Raw genomic sequence first — 17109 nt, forward strand, 5'->3', positions numbered from 1 at the left:
ACTTCAGGGGAAGAGCACTGGAAGCTTGCTGAAGAAATGCAATTCAAGGTGCAGATGCATTATTTTGGGGTCCTTGCCAGATGTCTAAGAGAAACAGGCACTAAGATCTTTCATGTCCCTGTCATACAAGCCACCTTAGTTCTATGTATGTAAGTCTTTTGTTTGCCTGGCTCAGGGAAAAAATAGTCTCTTTATTGGTGTCAGTGTGAAGATGGGAGCCCTGTGAACAAGGTTTGTGGGAAGAAAAGTGGGACATCATCTGTCCTGAGTAAACTCTGGGCTGTTGGGCTGTTCAGTTCATCAACCAATTTGCTTTTATCTTAGAAACTCATGGTTTCCCTTCTGATAATTTCTGGGAGTCTTAAGTTCTCTGACCAGCCAATTGCTTCCATATTAGAATTTGTCTTCTGAAGACCTCCCTACTGCCATCCTTAGGCAGTAACAGGCATGAGAGATCACACATTTGAAAGTGCTCTGGCTTTATAGCATGGTTTTTGGTTTTGGGCCATGGCTGTAGTCCCTGGATCAGTTGCTGCAGGCTGGTCCATGCTGCTGTTTCATGAGGAGGATGTATCACTTTTCAAAGCAGGAACTCAATGATAGATGATTAGGGAGAGTCATATACCTTGTTGCAAAAGGTATATGACTGTGAAAGGATTGGAAATTATTTGCATTGGGCTCTCTTCTCCCTGATTTTATTTCTTCTGCCCTAAGCGTTTGATTTTGTACCAGTTGCCATTGACTCTACCTGACTTCTAGGACTCAGGTGTTGGGGAGAAAGAGTATCGCCTGAAACTGTTTTCCCTTCTCTATTCTGTGGTGCCAAACTCAACAATGTATCCTGTGGCAACATGAAGTGTGACAAAATATAAATAAGCCTAAAACTGGCTTATGTGGAAAGTTACTGATTGAACATTTAATTGTGTATAATCACTGTGTGTTCCAGCGTTGTCATGCAACGTGGGCTGCAGCTGCAAAAATGAAGGTTTTAGGATTAGATATTCTTTCTGCTGCCGCTTTCTGATTACCAGGAAAGGAGTAAGGCTGATCCTTGTGCTTTTACTTGCCTGTCAGTGAGTTTTAATATGTTGTGAAAGAAAGTTGGTTTAACTTCACTGCTGACCTTCAGGAACTTATAGGAATCCAGATCTCTGTGCTTTGACAGCCAGTCCCAAACACCTCTGCCAGGAAGGTGTGCTCCCCTGGCTGGAGCATTAACTTTCACCAAGTAGCTACATCTCCCCCTGGTGGGACAGAGAGCAGAAAGCAGAGCAGTGGCAAGACTGAAATAAAGCGAATTGTTCTGATCCTGGAGCACCTTGAGCCAACAGCAGATGTGATGTTTCTGCATTTGAGACATTCCTTAGTCCAGAGTCACAGACTCTAGAGCCCAGCTCTTGTAGCTGCATGAAGCTGAAAACATGAGCCGACAGCTTGCTGTTGGCACTGTACAAATACCTTCCCTTTGCAACATCTGCCTGGAAATACACTGGCATTTGTCCTTGCCCTTAGATGAGTGGTGACCTGCTAGCCTTTTGAATGGTTTTGTCTGCTGTCTGACAAAAAAAAAAAAAAATAAAGTGTGTGGAACATGACAGCTTGGTTTCTTTAGGACTTCTGGGACCAACTGTCCTCTTTAATCAGAGCCCCTTAGAGCATGGATGACCAGAGATGCCTTTGCTTGCAGTTTGGCTGTTTCTTATTCCCAATTTGCTCTCTAAAGAGCTTACTGATGGGGGAGTCTGTAGAGGGGAGCCCTGTGGAGGTGAAGAGCTTTTCTTTGCTGCTAAAAAGGAGGGCTTTTTTTTTTCCATAACCTCGGAATAATGAGCTTATGCAATCCCAAGGGATAACAGCGGTGGAGACCAGGTACTTCAGTTTTACAAGAGGAATGTCAGGCAGGGGATGCAGTGCTAGTCTGGACAAGCTGACCTCATGGTAAAACCGAAGTGCTTGGCCTTGGCCGCAATTGCCCCTTGGGAGGATTCATGCCCGTTATTACCTCCTGCTGAAGAACCACATTTGTCATTATTGCTAATGCCAGTGTTGAAGGAGCCAGTTGATGAGAGTGCTAACTGTGCCCTGAGGAGGAATTTTGTCTGAGAGAATAATCGAAGAAGCTACTTGGTCTGGGGTTGGATGTCTGTGGTGGTCCTTTCCCGAGGGAGGAAAATTGAGCTTGGGGGTTTATCACAGCACGCATGGAAGGCTGATCAGAGCAGGCTCCTCATGTGCCATCTGTGGGGTGAATGGTGGAGGTGTGGGTCCCTGCTGCCGCTGTTAGGATCCTGTTGGTATGAGGACTAGCAGGAACCCAGGTGAATGGGAGAAGGGGCATAGCCAGAGTTGCGTGCCTCATACAGGTCACCAGTGAAAGATGAGTGGGTGGATCTGTTTGCTTTTCCTAAACTGGATTAAACCATGTTGTATTTCTGTGACTGAACTGTCAGCATAAAATCTTTCGGCAGTTCAGTGGTGCTGAAGGCTAAGAAATGCGTTCAAAACAAATAAAAAAATCTAAAACAGATGAGGCAAACCGAGGCAGATTAACTATGGGACCACACCACAAAAAAGAGAAGATGCTCCAGGCTTACGTTCTGCTTCAGGAACCGTGCCGCTCCATTGTTTACAGAGTTGAGACAAGTTTTGTGCCTGTTCCTGCCCTTGGCTCAAGCTCTGTATCTGCTAGGCCCAAAGCATGTTTTCAAAAGCAGCCTCCTTTCCTTCTTCGTGCATTGTGGCCTGTTGAGACTACTGCTGCCAGCGTGTTGTAGGTGCAGTGCTCCAACACTCCGAATCACACCTGGCTGCAGAGGCCAAGTGGAAATCCATGGGGAGTCCTTGCTGCAGTTTCTAGAGCTGTGACTTGGGTTATTTTATTGCCCCACTACCTCTTCTGTTCCTTCCAATGTAGCTCATGAAGAACTATTGCTTATTGCAGGTAAAGTAAGGCCCAGGCTGGTCGATTGAAGAACGGTCTACTGGTGTCCTCACATAGTGCTGGAGTCTGTAATTTCACTTCATTGTACTGTCTGCTGCCTATATTCAGTGCTGTGGAGATCATAAAATATTTGTGCTAGATTTTCTGTGATAAATAGCATAAAGGATGGCTCAGGTTTCCATGGCAACGCATCTGAATGTGCTTCTGTCACTGAAGAAAGAGGGACTTTCAGTTGACTAAGGTTTAAAGGTTTTCCCTGAGAAAGAGGGATGTTGGTGACATTGCACGTTAGGTGTTTGCCTGCCTTTGAATAGTAGCTCTGCTCCTGACATATATTCTGGAGAAAGAGGGAGCTGACATTTGCCTAATGGCAAAGGTGGACTGTGTTGTGCAAACGACAGCTGGACTCCTGGCCATGCTTAACTGTTCGGCTACAGATGCAGCTGCACGATCACACAACAGTTAAGCCTGTACCATTCTCTGCCTCTCACATCTGACCATCTGCTAGGCAAAAGCTAATTAAACCAAAATGATTCTTGCTAGGATTAAACCATAGTGGCGGAGAAAATTGAGAATAGTACAAATATTGTTCTCCCACTACTTAATCAGGATTGCTGCTTTATTTGTGTTTGTCATTCAGCTCACTGCTGTCAGGAAGGTATTTAGTACATGCAGGCTTTCCTTCTTTCTAGCCCAGATCGCTTCTGGTTTAGGTGCAAGAGATAGGGCTTTGTCTTGCTGAATTTTCCTACGTTTCTTTTTTCATGACAGCTGAGGCTGTTCTGTTTGGAAAACAAAATTTGTATGGAATTTCATGCAAATGCAGCACGCAAGGCTCTTTTCTCTCCCTTGGTCTCTTTACTTATTAATGGAAATTTCTATTGTCTTTTCTCAATGCATGCAAGTATGGTGAGCATGAATCCTGGTTTCGGTATTGGAGCCATGGGACCTCATAGCTGCTAGAAACTACTGGTGTGAATCTGAAATTCAGCACCAAGTAGTTTATTGTGAAAATGTACCTGCAGCCCTATGAGGGTTGGAATTTATATCTTGTAAAATAAAAAGTGTGGAAGTGTGGTTCCCTTAGCAACTGAACTCTCATATGTACCCACAGCCTGTGTTGCCATGTGATTGGGGTTCAAAATAGCTCTTTTCGAAAAGTAACAAATGAAGTGGCCTTGCAGTTCTGGTTTTGGTGCTGCTTCTGGTACTGAGCAGAAGTGACAGCTCACTCTGTTCCTGAGAGTGGTGACACAATTATTTTGGTGGCTGATGAGGGAAACAGTTCCCTGCAAAGGGCTTAGAATATTTTCCCTGTTGTTCTGTGCTAACAGGGAAAGCTTGTTGCACTGGAGAAGGTGCAAGCTCTGCAGGGCAGCTCAGAGGTGGCAAGGGAAGGCAGTGGTGAAACAGAATTGCTGCAGTGGGTGTGAGGAAGGATAAAATGAGCTCGGAGACCCCAGGGGAAAAGCAAGTACAAATGGAAGCGAGTACACCAAAAGAATGAAGATGAACTGTCGTGGTACTTGGGGAGAAACAGTTCAGATGGTTTTTAATTGAGGAAGAAAAAAAAAAAACTGGTAGTTCGGAATTGCTAGAAATTAATTTTGACAAACTTGTTTCAGGGGGAAATGCTGTGGGAACTGGGGAGATCAGAAGCGATTTTGGAGTGTGAATTGTCAGCACATCACACCTGTGACTTCGAACTTGTTTTGTGTATTTGATTACCATGCTGTTAGCAGCAGTACCTCCTGCTTTGGTGGGAGAGGGCAGAAGTAAGGCCGTGCCTGGGGGCACTTAGCTAACATGCTTAAACTCCACGCTCTGGTTGCTCAGGTAAGCTATCGGTGAGCCATTCCTTTAGGAATGAGAGTGGGGAGGACATTCCCTTCTCTGTGTCCAAACGGGTCCAGGTGTGTTGGACATCAGCTAGCGAAAGCTGTACCCTGCACAGAGAGCAGGGTACAGCTCAAGTGCTTGTTATCATACATCCTCTCTTGCTCAGGGAGAATGGAGAAAATGTCACACCATGAAGGTCTCAGCTCTATGATGATATTTGATTGGCATTGGAGTGGTAAAAACCTTCTAGTCATATCAATGTCAGTAACTTCAATACCTTAGTGTGTGATGTGGTTAGCTTATATTAATTCTAAGAAATGTCACTCTTTTTTCTTAAGGAAAAAACAAACAAACAAGCAAACACAAAACCTCCTATCGAAGCAGGAAAGGACAAAAAGGGTTAACTTCAATATTGTTAAGGATTATGTCTGTGCAGGGAAGTTGTACTGACTTAACTTAATCAGATTTGAAACAGTTGTGATTATATTAGCGCAGCATTCTTGTATAGGCATCCTTAATTTAGTTTGTCTTGTATCTATCTATTTAACTTAAGTTGATTCAACACAAAGTGCTATCAAACTGAATTAAAAACATTTACCCAGGAGGGTTATACCATTTTACATTATTTTCTAATTCAATTTGATTTAGTGTAGTGTATACATAGACAAGACCTTGGGGAAAAAGCTGATCCTTTTTATTACTTGCTGAACAGTATGTCATGTTTGGCTGCAGCCGTGTGATTGTGGAATGAAAGGGCCTGTTGTGGTGCATGGTGGTGGAGGATGGGCACACTGATCTTTGCAAACCATTGTACAGCTTGGCCATTCTTAGCCACAGTATGTGATTGTAGATTGTTCCTCCTTATAGACCGGGACTTTCTTCGCTAGTTACAGGTATAAGACCTCTGGAACACTGTCTTGAGGTTGTTCCTTGGCCTGCTAATAAATTTCATGCTGCTTTCCTGACCCTGTCTCACCCCAATATGCATGTGCCCCAGTGTGAATGGTGACTTCAGCTCTTACAAAACTCATGGTGAAAAGGAAAAAGTTGTTGTCTAAGCACTGCAGATGCCAGTTAACTTTCACACTGGAAAGGATGAACCTAGTTGATGCACTTTGTGTTTTCTCCTGGTGGCTGAAGGTTCAATGACAGCTAAACAAATGCTCTACAAACCCAATTGTACAGGTAATATTTCAGAATGAAGTTGGCTGCTCTAAACAGCTTTTTCATTTTCTGAAATTTGCTTTTACTACCACCCGCAAGCATCAGGGCTGAGCTTGAAGTCTCTGCAACCTTTCAGGTATTTTCTAGGTTGGGTCACTGCAACAAACTTGCCCATCTGTCCTCTGTTAATTATGCAAATGATGTGCTGTGCTCCATTGTCAGTCTGTGTAGATACAGCCATCTGTGGGTTACTGCAGCTCATTGATGGAGGATATGTTCTGGAGAGCAAATTTAGGCAAGCATGTAGGCTGCAGTAATGGTGCATTCTCTAGCATTGCTATGTTTTCTGCTAGAGGGACAGCTCAGTGACTTGCAGTCCTTGCAGCTGAGAAGTTGGAGGCTATTGCTTTCCCATAACTTAAAAAAAATCATGAGCTGAAACAAGAGGACTGTTGGTATTAATTGCTGGGATGGGACTTAGGGAATACTTACACGTGCTGAAAGACCACTTTTCAGTGGCTGAGAAACTTAAGTTTTTCCTAGTTCGTCCCAATCCAATCTAATATTCTTTCATTATGTACTGCTGGAAGGTAACGCTTTCTCCTTTTCTTCCTCTCCTACACAGTGCAGGAACTGGCAGGGGGTCTGGGAAGGGGTTTCCTACATGTTGATTTTCTAGAGACATGTTCACCCTCTCCCTCTCATCGGATGTTTGCTCGCCTTAGCCATTCTCTAGCTTGTGTTTGAGAGGGAGAATGTAAGGCTGTGAGTCCTCAATTTCCCTCGTGATCTCCCAGGCTCTAACAGATAAGTGTTGTTAGGACATCAAGAGTTGTTTTTACTAGCTGGAACCATGTGGTTATTTTCAGGAGCTTTGAGAGTTTTCCTAATCTGTGTGAGTAGTTTCCTAATGGCCTGGTTTACGTCTCTTTAGATATCTAAGAAATGGATATTGCTCCAGAAGTCTTCCCATGGAAGGTCTTAAAGGAACACAGGTGAGAAGATGGAATTAGACACAAAATCTAAGGCGCAAAGACAGCAAAGCTCTGGAATTTTGCATCCTAACCCACCTTGTGAGGATCAAAAGGACCACTAAGCAAACTAAAGTGATCAAACTAAAGGAATCACTGAGCAAACTAAACAGGCTTCTGGTCTGTCAGTGTTTTTGGATGAGAAGCTGTTAGTACCTTTTCTGTAGCTGTCCTTTTCTGTAGCTGTCAGTGCTAAAGGTAACTTGGTGGGTGACCTTTTGTCAAACTAGTTCTTGTGCAATATCATATGTAGCCATTAAAGGTGGTTCTCTGTTCTCATATGGATTAGAAAGCTAGCATTCATTTCCTGGTCAGAATCTCCCCTGGGTATTTTTATTCTCCATTAACATTCCTTCTGGGGATTGTATTCGGGTCTTTTGCTTCCTGTCCTGTTCCTGTTCAGATGTTAATCAGCTGTTGTGTTCTATTCCAGTTACATGTGAGAGATGTTAGTGTTTCTGATCCGTTCTGGCTTTTATAAAAGGGTTAGGGAAGCTAAGCTGTTCTTAGCATGGTGACTAGATAATAAGCCATACTTAAGGATAGGGAGCCCAGCTGAGTTGGGGAGATGGGGAATCTTTGTATTGTGCATGGAAGGAGTGGGACCATAAGAGAAGTGTGATTTTGATAACTTGTGAGAGACTTTCATAGAGTGCATGTATGAGACAGACACATGATATGTCCTGTTTGGTGGTATTTATATTCAGCAAGAACTAAGCAAGACTGTAGAGTCCATGGATTCATTTCCTTTGGAAATATGCTAGGTGTTAAGCAGGCCTATTCTTCGACAGAGAATCTGATCCCTTTCTCTTGCTATCTCTTGAAGTTGCTCCCATGCAAGGAACAGAGATTTCTGCTTAATAGTCAAGGTTAATTGATAGGAAAAAGCGGAAATGAGCAATAATCCTTCTGAAATTCAGTTCTAATCCAAGAGTCACTCTAATGCTGTTACTCAGATGTGAATTGTGAGCATTAACATGCAAGTAGAACTGAGGTGCAAATCTCTGAGCTGGGAGCTGTCATCTTTATTATTTTAAACTAAAAGCCTGGGAGCCTCAAAGTAGCCAGCAGCGGAATGGATTTGAACGTATTTTTAATTGAAATTCCTTCTCTGCATGAAAGGACCTCATTAAATGTTAAAATATCCTTTAATAACCTTGCAGTCCTTTTCCACTGTGCTTGGCGTGAGCGGTCTGTAGGGGCTACTTCTTAGCTTCAGACAGCTTGTTCTTCTGTCGTTGACAAGATCTCAGTGCAGTTTCTCCATCCCCCATCTCTCTGATTAGCAGTCTTGATCAGGCTTACTGCAGCAGCTCCTTGTGTAATCTGTCTTGAGACTCAAGGGGGCTGAGGTTGGCTCTGTCCGGAAACAGGAAGACAAGTGACAGATCTCTTGCTGTTGCTTCCCATGAGGCTAACAAGGAGAAATTATTGCCTCCTAATTCTTGCCAATCTCCAGAATCTGGTATTTAAGCTGTAGGCTGGTTAAACTGAACATTCTGGGTTAGCTGTGTGATTAGATAGGGCAGTAGCAGCAATTACTTTTACACATGAGTATGCGATTGGAGTTTTTTTTGGAGTACTGATTTGGTGATAGCCAGTGGATGTTCCTGTAGTGTTGCTTTAGAAACAGATGTGGTTATGAGTGTGTTACAGAAGGTATTTTCTCTGTCGTGCAAGCTTATCTTTCTGATTAAATAGCAAGATCAAAGAAATGCTCCTTTTGAAAGGAAGATGATGTTGAAATAAGGAACATTCTCTGCAGCAGTATCACCATATTTCTATTAAGGATCAAAAACTACTGTTCCTGAACACTGGTGAACAGACAGCTGTAAAGGATCAGAAAAAGCAACACGAGTGAAGGTAGTGATGAGGAACACATCATAGATGTGCTCTTTCATGTTATTGGAGAGAAGGTGATGCAACTGGGTAGTGGTGTGGTTTTGCAAGAATACCGAGTAGCTATTAGTTCTGTGGATCCTGAACAGAATAGCCCTGAATGACTTAGACTATGTCACATCTGCTCCTGCTGTGTGGTAAATTCCATCTTTATTAAACAATGCAGAGGACGTGGCCACTCTGAATGGATTTTACGTGGAGGGGTGCTGTCTGATAGAAACAACTAGAGCCAAGCATGTGTGTGCAGCTGCAGTCAGTCACTGTCACTGCACTTCGTCTCAGTGAAGGGGTGGTTTGTTTTTTGTCTTTGTGAGGGAATGGAGGAATCATTAGCTTTTGCGAGCAGCAAAGTAAATTGTTAGGTTTCCCCTGCAGTCTTCTGACCCTGTATCTGTTCATGTCTGTTTTCCTTGAAGACGTGACTATTGCTGATGGGTGTGAGCCCAAGTCTGGTGGCCCTCAATGAACTGTTCGAGTGAAGCTGTATCTGTCAGTGAGCTCAGATATGAGTCAGGAGTTATTGTGGGTAGGATCTAGAAGACTGTAGAATTGGAGCTTCTGCAGATGATAGCCTGCTAGAAAGAGAACTGTAAATGCTAAGGGGTGTTATTGGGAAAGATGGATAAGGCAGATAAAAGGGACTGAGAGGTTAAGTTTCCTCTTGTGCTAATTAGAATAGCAATGTTTGGGCTGAAGAGCTGCCTGCTGCTGTAGCTTCACGCTAAAGCTAAGTTCTTCCTGGGTACAACAGAATGTGAGCTTTTAAGCAAGTTTCTTTAGAGAGGCTTGTGAATACTTTGAGTGTAGAGCAGAATTAGCACTTTCTTCTGTTACTAGATGTTGCCTATGTCCATTTCTGCTTAGAATCACAAGGTCCATCGATCTGCGGAGTGTGTCTGTTGCTCACTGAATGGAATAGCAGGGGATTGAGCCACCTCACATGCAAAGAATGCCTGGATATTATAGGCAGAGGGGGCCTAACTGTGTAGTTAGTTACAGTGAAGTTTGCAGAACAAAGTCAGGCTGTTGTGGCAGGCTGGTTAAAGCAGAATGACAGAAACTGGATTCCTGATATTGGTCAGGCTGCCTCTTGCAGGCTGGTTCCTATTCTGCACAAGCATCCTGCTCAGTGGTGGGATGATTAAAAGAATTTCCCTTTCTGGGATGCAGTGAAGACAAGGAGCTTCTTTTGCACTAAGGTTCCTGTAATTAGATAGCAGCCTGATAGTGCAGCAGTTTGCTTCTGACTCCTGCCCTGGCACCTGGCTGTGGGTTGCTCTGCGCGTGCCTGGCTGTTTCCATGTATTGTGTCAATAGGTGACTGACAGTTTCCTTTCTCATGTTTCAGGAGCTGTTGGCCAGATGCTGCTGGATGCTGACAGGGGAAAGCTGATTCGGAGACAGGCAGTCAGAAATGTTTGGACACGTCGTCATTTTGGATCTGTAAGTCCTTGTTTGAGGGAAAATTGCCTGGAGGCAGTGTGGGTATTTGAGTGGAAATTCTGAAATTGTGAGGGTAGGTTTCCAGTCCTGGTATCTCTTCCAGGTAGGTGAGGATGAGATGGCAGGTAGTTCAGTTGCTGAGTATTGGATAGGAAGTGGGACAGTCCTGCCTGAACCTGAGGAACTGTGTGATGAGAAACAGTGAGGCCTTTAGCGTGTTTGTTCTGAGCACCACCGTGATGGAAACATGCAGGGATCCATGGAGGCCTGTGCTTGTTTGCCAGTCTGACTTCCAGCTGTTTCTGGGAGCTGGTAGAAAAGCAGTTTCAAACTGTAACAACTGGTCCTTCCTGGGCTTACATTTTTCTCTCTCTCTCTCTTTCTCTCTCACACTGTACTTTACAGCTTGCTCCTGCAGATCAGTTATGCTGTTGTGGAGCTGTTCTTAACATTACTAGTTGAGACCTGACAATAGCATTGCAGTAAGGAAGGGGGCTAGACAGTTTGTTGGGTCAGGGCCAGCACCAGGGCACCTTTCAGTTTGTTTTGGCAGAGTTTTGCATGATCCTGGTTGCCTGCCTGTTCCATTCACCTTCCATCTGACTCTCCCCATATGCATACAACTACTCCACACCCTTCACTTCTGTTGCTCCTCCGAGGGCTTGGTGCCATGGATAGGGGAAAAAGCAGTGCAGCAATAGAGGTGCATCAGGAAAGGGAAGACTCGTCTGCAGTCTCTCTCATGTCAGTGACAGTGTGATAGCCATACAGCTAAGCTCTTAGAGCTGTCTCCTGGATCCACCCATTTCTCTTTAGGTAGTGATGGACGCCCTGAGCTTTGAATACAGAATATCCTTTCTGAACTTGTGTTAAATCCTGGATTGGATGGGCAGTATTTCACAGAAGCCTATTTGCACCAACGTGGAGCATGACACGCTGCTTGTAAGAAGCCAGAGAGTAGCTTGTCTTCTCTCTTGTAGAGGTGTGAGCTATCATGATGGTAGGCACAGGAATGTAATGTTTCGGCTCAAAGGAGAGCCTGATAATTTCCAGCTTACTTGTAAGTGCACCTTTAGCAAGAAGAACTGACTTAACAATCACCTCATTTGTCCTCTTAGCATTTAGGCTTCACAATCTGCAGTATCAGAGAAAATGAGCAGTAAGGGTCCCATTTCACAGATTTGTTTTGGACCTTCCTGAAACCAAGGTTTTCTGGAACCTGTTGCTTCATGAATTTGCATGGTTTGGGTTGCCTGAGTGAGTCCTTGGGATGTGTCCTTGCCAAGTGCCTTACTAGCTCTTGCTGGGCTATGTGGCTCAACTGTCCTAAGCTAATCTCCTTTACAACTTACTGTTGTGGATTGAAACAGGCACTTGTAGTGTGGTAAATATCCTGTTGTGCGTCATAGTAAACATTCCCTCTTCTTTACACATTTACAACTGACTTTTTGATAGATGCTAAGTCATTTGTTTCTGTTCTTCAGGGCATCTGAGTGAGGGTCACTGCTTCATGAGGCTTTGAATTTGAGCCTAGGCTGGTAAGTCCTCAGGTCCTTTAGGGCTGGAGAAATTATAGTAATTCCATTTTGGGATGTCTACATGAGTATTTGTTGTCCTTAGCCTGTCAGGAGTCGACAGAAGAGTTAACTGTAGGTTACCTGCATAATGGTGTGGTGTTTGCTAATATGTTTCTAACAGGAGATCAGCATTTCACTTTGAAGAGGAGAACGTCTTCCCAGCAAGATAGATCCAGCTTCCTACTACATCCCAAAAGAAACCCAGCAGTTTATTTTGGAGATGTAGTGGAATGTGCATTTGGTATGCTGGATGTGATTCTTCTAAAACATTTGAGATCTCTTCACCTTGTTTTTTTTGAAGAAAGAGATCTTGAGAAAATGACTCCAGCAAAGGTGAATTTTCAGGATTTTTGTTGTGGAGATTCACAAACTAATCCTTGAAAGTGGCCACGTATGTGGAAAACACGAGTACTTGTGTTCTTTTTAGAACAATGGAGGACAGCTTATAAATTATCCTGTGAAATGTAAAGCCTGACGTGGCTTGGAGCCACTCTATGTAGTACAGACATTCCACACTTGCCAGCCCTTCTAGTGGGCTCAGTATAAGTGTCAGGAGGATGCAGCTAAGCAAGAGAAGATAAGGACTGAAGATAATTCTCAGGGCTCCATTTGGACACTGCATAACATGTAAAACTCCCCTGGCCAAAACATAAAGCAAATGAATTCCGTTAAGTCATTGGCCTGGCAATATCCCTTGGCCAACTGGGAGGGCCAGTTTAAGCAGGCATTAAACAGCCTTCTCATCACGAGTGGAAAGGGTGATCTGAGTTGTGGCAGGTCCTGCACTTCAGACTTTTGCAGATCGGGCTCTATGGATTGCAGAGATGCTAAGCTTTGTCAATGATAGGATTCAGCAAGGGAAAGGGGAATGGGAAGAGGGTGCTTACTCCAAATGTGTGGGGGATTGTAAATGATGCATGTATTGTCATCAGGGGAGATCTGCCATCAGGCCCTAAAGAGATGTCTTGGCATCTCTGGGAATTACTGTCTTGTGTGCAGTGGGATGGCTGAAATTCTGGCTGGTTGAGGGAAAATCTTCCTGCTCTCCACCGGAGTTACAAAGTGGTGGAAAAGAAGATAGCTGCTTTCCTTCTGTCCCACATCTTGCTCTTGTGCTGCTTCTGCTCCTACAGCAGGCAGAATTTTTCTGCTCAGCACAGCTGAGATAAAGGAACAAAAGCTAGTCTGGTTTTTCTCATAGCAATACTGCTGCATTTTGCAACTTCTGACCTTAGGTACCAACATTAATGGTGTTGCTTCCTAATTTGATGCCACCTGCAACTTGGTCTTTGCCTCTTCTGACAGAGTAAGCAGTTGTAAAAGTATGGTACCTCCTTCTGACAAGCCTCCTACAGTCTGCCCCACTTGTGTTTCTGTATAAGCAGAAAACTTCTGAATTTGGGCTCTTTAGTGACTACAGTCTCCTCCCACATAGTTCCTGCTGACAGTGACAGCACATAATCAATAACTCCTACTGTCACTGCTGCCTGTAAGGCTTGCTGTTTCCACATTGGAAAAGGCCTTTCCTAAAGAGCCTAATCAATATTCTGCTGTGAGGCCTGTTCTCGTTTGCTATATATAATCTGGATACACACAAACTACGTGAGTGAGTGTGTGTAGAAGGGGGGAGAGGATGTGCCAGCCCTCTGCTCTCTCTGGCTGGGAGAAGGACACATCTATCTCTGACTTTGCTCCCTCTCCTGCAGCTGCTGCTCAAGGCTCGTGGTTGCATCCTTTTCCTGCTCTATCAATACTCTGCATGGGGACCTGCTCTGGGACTCCAGGGGAGACTATTTCCTGCTGGTTTGCTTCTAGGGTTCAATGGAGTGTCTGTGCCTCTCTCTTCTGTGAACTTTCTGCTGTTGGTAGGTAACCCGCTGTTGGAGCCACGCAGGTGGGAGGATGTCGAGCACAGCTCCAACAAAGAAGCCTTACCGCAAGGCACCCCCACAGCATCGTGAGATCCGTCATGAGGTTCCCATCATTCGTGACGACCAGGACGGAGTGATCTTGGCTGAGCAGAGTCAGGTAACGGCTTGCCGGGTGGCAAAGGGCTTATCACCATTGCACCAGCAAATGGGGTTTAGTTGCACTGAGTCAGGCCAGCTTGAGCAGGCAAAGGGGTTTGAGGTTCGCAACCTGAACTTCTCCTCATCGTGGTCCCTGGAGTCCAGCAGTGAGAAGGAAGTGACAGGGTGCAGAGCAGAATTGAATGTGAAGAGCCAGACCTTGCCAGCACCGCCAGATGGTAGGAAGATGGGACAGCGAAGTGGGAAGCGGTGCCCAAACCGCAGTCGTGGGCACCTCAGCAAATTTGTGAGCCGTAGCATGGAGACAGTTGTGGTGCCTGGAAATGAGGGACACCGTTCCAGTTCTTTCAAGAGCAGAAGCCTGGAACGTTCACTTATGTTTAAGGAGCCTCCTGAAGTCTTGACACCGAGGAAGTTTCGGGTCTCTTCTTCACACCAGCCCCTGAAAGGGATCTTGAAGCAGCCTGGCATGCAAACAGGCCCGTGCCCTGAGACCTTACGCAAGTCCCGCTCAGTTGAGACGCTTTCCCATGGCCGTGGTTCATGCAAGTACAGTGATCCTCAGCTCTGCCTTGTCCGTAAGGAGAAACGCTCTCTGGAGCGCAGCAGCAGTAGCGCTGCTGACATTGCCAAACGCAAAGAGAAACTCAGAGAGGAAAAACTGCAGTTCTCCAAATTCTTGGACGAGATTAGTCAGCGGGTGCTGAGTCCCATCCGCTTGCGCCCACTAGAAGAGACCAGGGGGGCAGAGCAAGACCAGAATTCTGCCTGTTGTGCCAGAAGCTCTGTGCCAGAAGGCCAAGGGGAAGGTCACCTGGAAGAGGTCAAAATCAAGCGTGCATCTGAAAGATCCTCCTGCCCAAGCAGAAGAAAATCAGAAAAGAAATGTGAGGGAATGGGAATGGCTTCATGCCAGAGAAAATGTGCAGAGGAGACTGAGAGAGTTTCCAAACTAAGAAAGAAACCCATCCCTGGGAGAAAGGACAGTAAGGAGAAGGTCTTTTCCTTGGACAGAAAGGTGGTAGATCTGTGTCAGTATGAGCTGCAGCAGCTGGCAGACTTGGGGCTGGCGGGGACATCCTCTGGGCAGCAGCACTCACTGTCTTCATGGAAAAGCAGTGCAGAGGGCAAGAGGGATGAAAGCAGTCCCTGTTCACAGCTGTTACAGCCAAACCATCTATGTGCTAAACTCGAGCGGAAGCGTACAGTGGAGCGGAACTACCCTGAGAAAGGATCCTTCTCCCCTCCAACACACAGGAGTTGGGAGAAGGGACCTGCCCCATCTAGATCCTCCCCTTCCTTCAGCCTGGCACTAAACAAGGTAGGTGCCAGGACTGCTGGCTTTTGCAGACAGGGGTCTCACAAAAGCTAAAACTCCTACCTGGATCTTGTCTCACCTGTAATTCCAGTACTGGGGGGAGATAACAGGCCCCCAGACCTCATGCTGTGGGTACTCGGTCACTGCAAGTGTTGCTGTCTTGTGTTGCTGCTCTGTGCTCCAAGTTGGGTATATCTTTCTGGGAGGAGCCAGCTTCCCTTTGACTCAGGAGGTGGAGGGGCAGGAGTTGGTGCTCCCTCCCCTCTGCTGGCCTCTTGGGTGTTTGCAGATCAGAGGTGTCTCCAGTCTGCAGGGAGCAAGTTGGGAAGCTCTAGTGTCTGCAGGTGGTGGGATGTTCTTGAGGCTTTTTATCTGCCCAGTATTCAGCTATCCTGGGGTAGTCTGGCTCTGTGATGTCTGATTGAGGCCTTTGTAAGCTGTATGCTCTTTTCTCCTTTGGGCCTAGTTTGGGACCATTGCCTCATCTTACTAGGAATTGCCTTATCTCCTTTACCGGTCACTACTGTGTGCTGTGTGTGTTTGTAGAGGTTGGGGAAGCAGTTGCTAGATGATTCTGCATGAATTAATCAATTGTTGTTTGGAGTTAGAATGCAAGGAGAGGTTGGGTTGATGGGATTGCCTTTAAGGACAAGAGATTGTATGCGGGCACTAAGGACTATCCTTTTAAAATGTGAACTGATGAAGGAAGCAGCCTCCTGATGTCTTAATGCCAGAACTGGGGTTGGTTTGCTTTATGTAATATTGCTAGAAGCTTAGCAACCTCATTCACAACTGCATGTGGCATGGCCTCTAAGCTCAGAGTTGACTGTGACACTTAATAGCCAGTTTAAAGTGTTTCAGCACTTAGGGCTTCTGTAGTGCCAGCGCTACACCAGGCACCAAAAATAGATCACGGGCAGCTTGGACGTTGTGAGAATGGTCGCAGCCTTGGGCTTTCACAAAAAGTATGGTTGTTGCTAGTGCTAATTAAATCTCACCCAGCTGTGCTGGCAGTCAACAGCCATTTCATGCTGCAGTACTCTCTCTCCTTGTTCTGCAGATCCCTGCTCCAAACATCTGTGGGGATGTTGCCCAGAACGTTTCTTTCACAGGTTTTTTGGCTTCTGGTATTTCTTGTGCTACCCTAGAATAGTTACAGTGGCTGTTTTCACATCTGCAGAAAGAAATCCTTTTCACAGTATAATCTAGCTGGTGTAACTGGTAGGCACGTTTTTTTCATCTCCCAAATGATGCTCTGTAATTCTTTTGTGAGGCCTCGAGGGTGTTCTGATTGCTGTGGTGACAAGTTAATTCTCAATGTATACTGGCTTGTTTGATTCCTGTTTCATGCTAACTGTGGATTTGTAGGAAGCTGAAACACCAACAAAGATGATAATGTTGCAAAAGATGCTGAGATTGCAGGTGGGAGAATAAAGTTACCTAATTTGTGTGGTGGTTTCTAGTCCAGCTCTTCTACTCTGAACCAAAACAGACAGTCTGTTTTGGTATCAGCTAGCAGAGTGATGTGTACAGAGCCCAGCTTCTCTAAGTTTGCTTATCATAATCCCTCAGAGCAGGTGTGGAAGAGTCCCATATAGGGTCTAGCAACTGAAACTTTGTCCTTTAAGAACTATATGAAAGCAACTCACAGCTGTTTTCTTCCCTGTGCAGGAACCCTTGACGGATGCAGAAAGGATGAAGTAAGTGTCCAGTTCCCCCTTTATGCCTGTTGTACTGCAACTGTGTGAGTGCTGATTCCTCACATCTTGCCTGTGTCACCTGTGCAGCAAAGCTGACTGGCCCTGCAGGCTCCACATCTTCATTCAGCTCTCTTGAGAGCAGAGCTTTAGACTGTGCCTTGCCAACC

At 45.3% G+C, this 17109-nt stretch overlaps 1 protein-coding gene across 8 annotated transcripts in view; it reads left to right on the top strand.

Annotated features, from left to right (window-relative positions):
- TJAP1 (tight junction associated protein 1) overlaps positions 1-17109 on the top strand; it is a 38472-nt gene that overhangs the window by 11358 nt on the left and 10005 nt on the right. For 3 of the 8 annotated variants that reach the window (XM_052675792.1, XM_052675801.1, XM_052675806.1), the window contains 3 exons: positions 10223-10317; positions 13764-13922; positions 16914-16942. In XM_052675792.1, the coding sequence (XP_052531752.1) occupies positions 10237-10317; positions 13764-13922; positions 16914-16942 (269 nt within the window). In that variant the 5' untranslated portion in view covers positions 10223-10236. Of the gene's footprint in view, positions 1-6878; positions 6940-10222; positions 10318-11801; positions 11858-13129; positions 13201-13763; positions 13923-16913; positions 16943-17109 lie in introns of those variants that run through there. The other 5 variants (XM_052675818.1, XM_052675809.1, XM_052675841.1 and 2 more) reach the window with 4 other exon arrangements.

This window comes from Tympanuchus pallidicinctus, unplaced genomic scaffold (genome assembly GCF_026119805.1).
Source record: "Tympanuchus pallidicinctus isolate F22 unplaced genomic scaffold, pur_lepc_1.0 scaffold1, whole genome shotgun sequence".
Taxonomy (NCBI): Eukaryota; Metazoa; Chordata; class Aves; order Galliformes; family Phasianidae; genus Tympanuchus; species Tympanuchus pallidicinctus.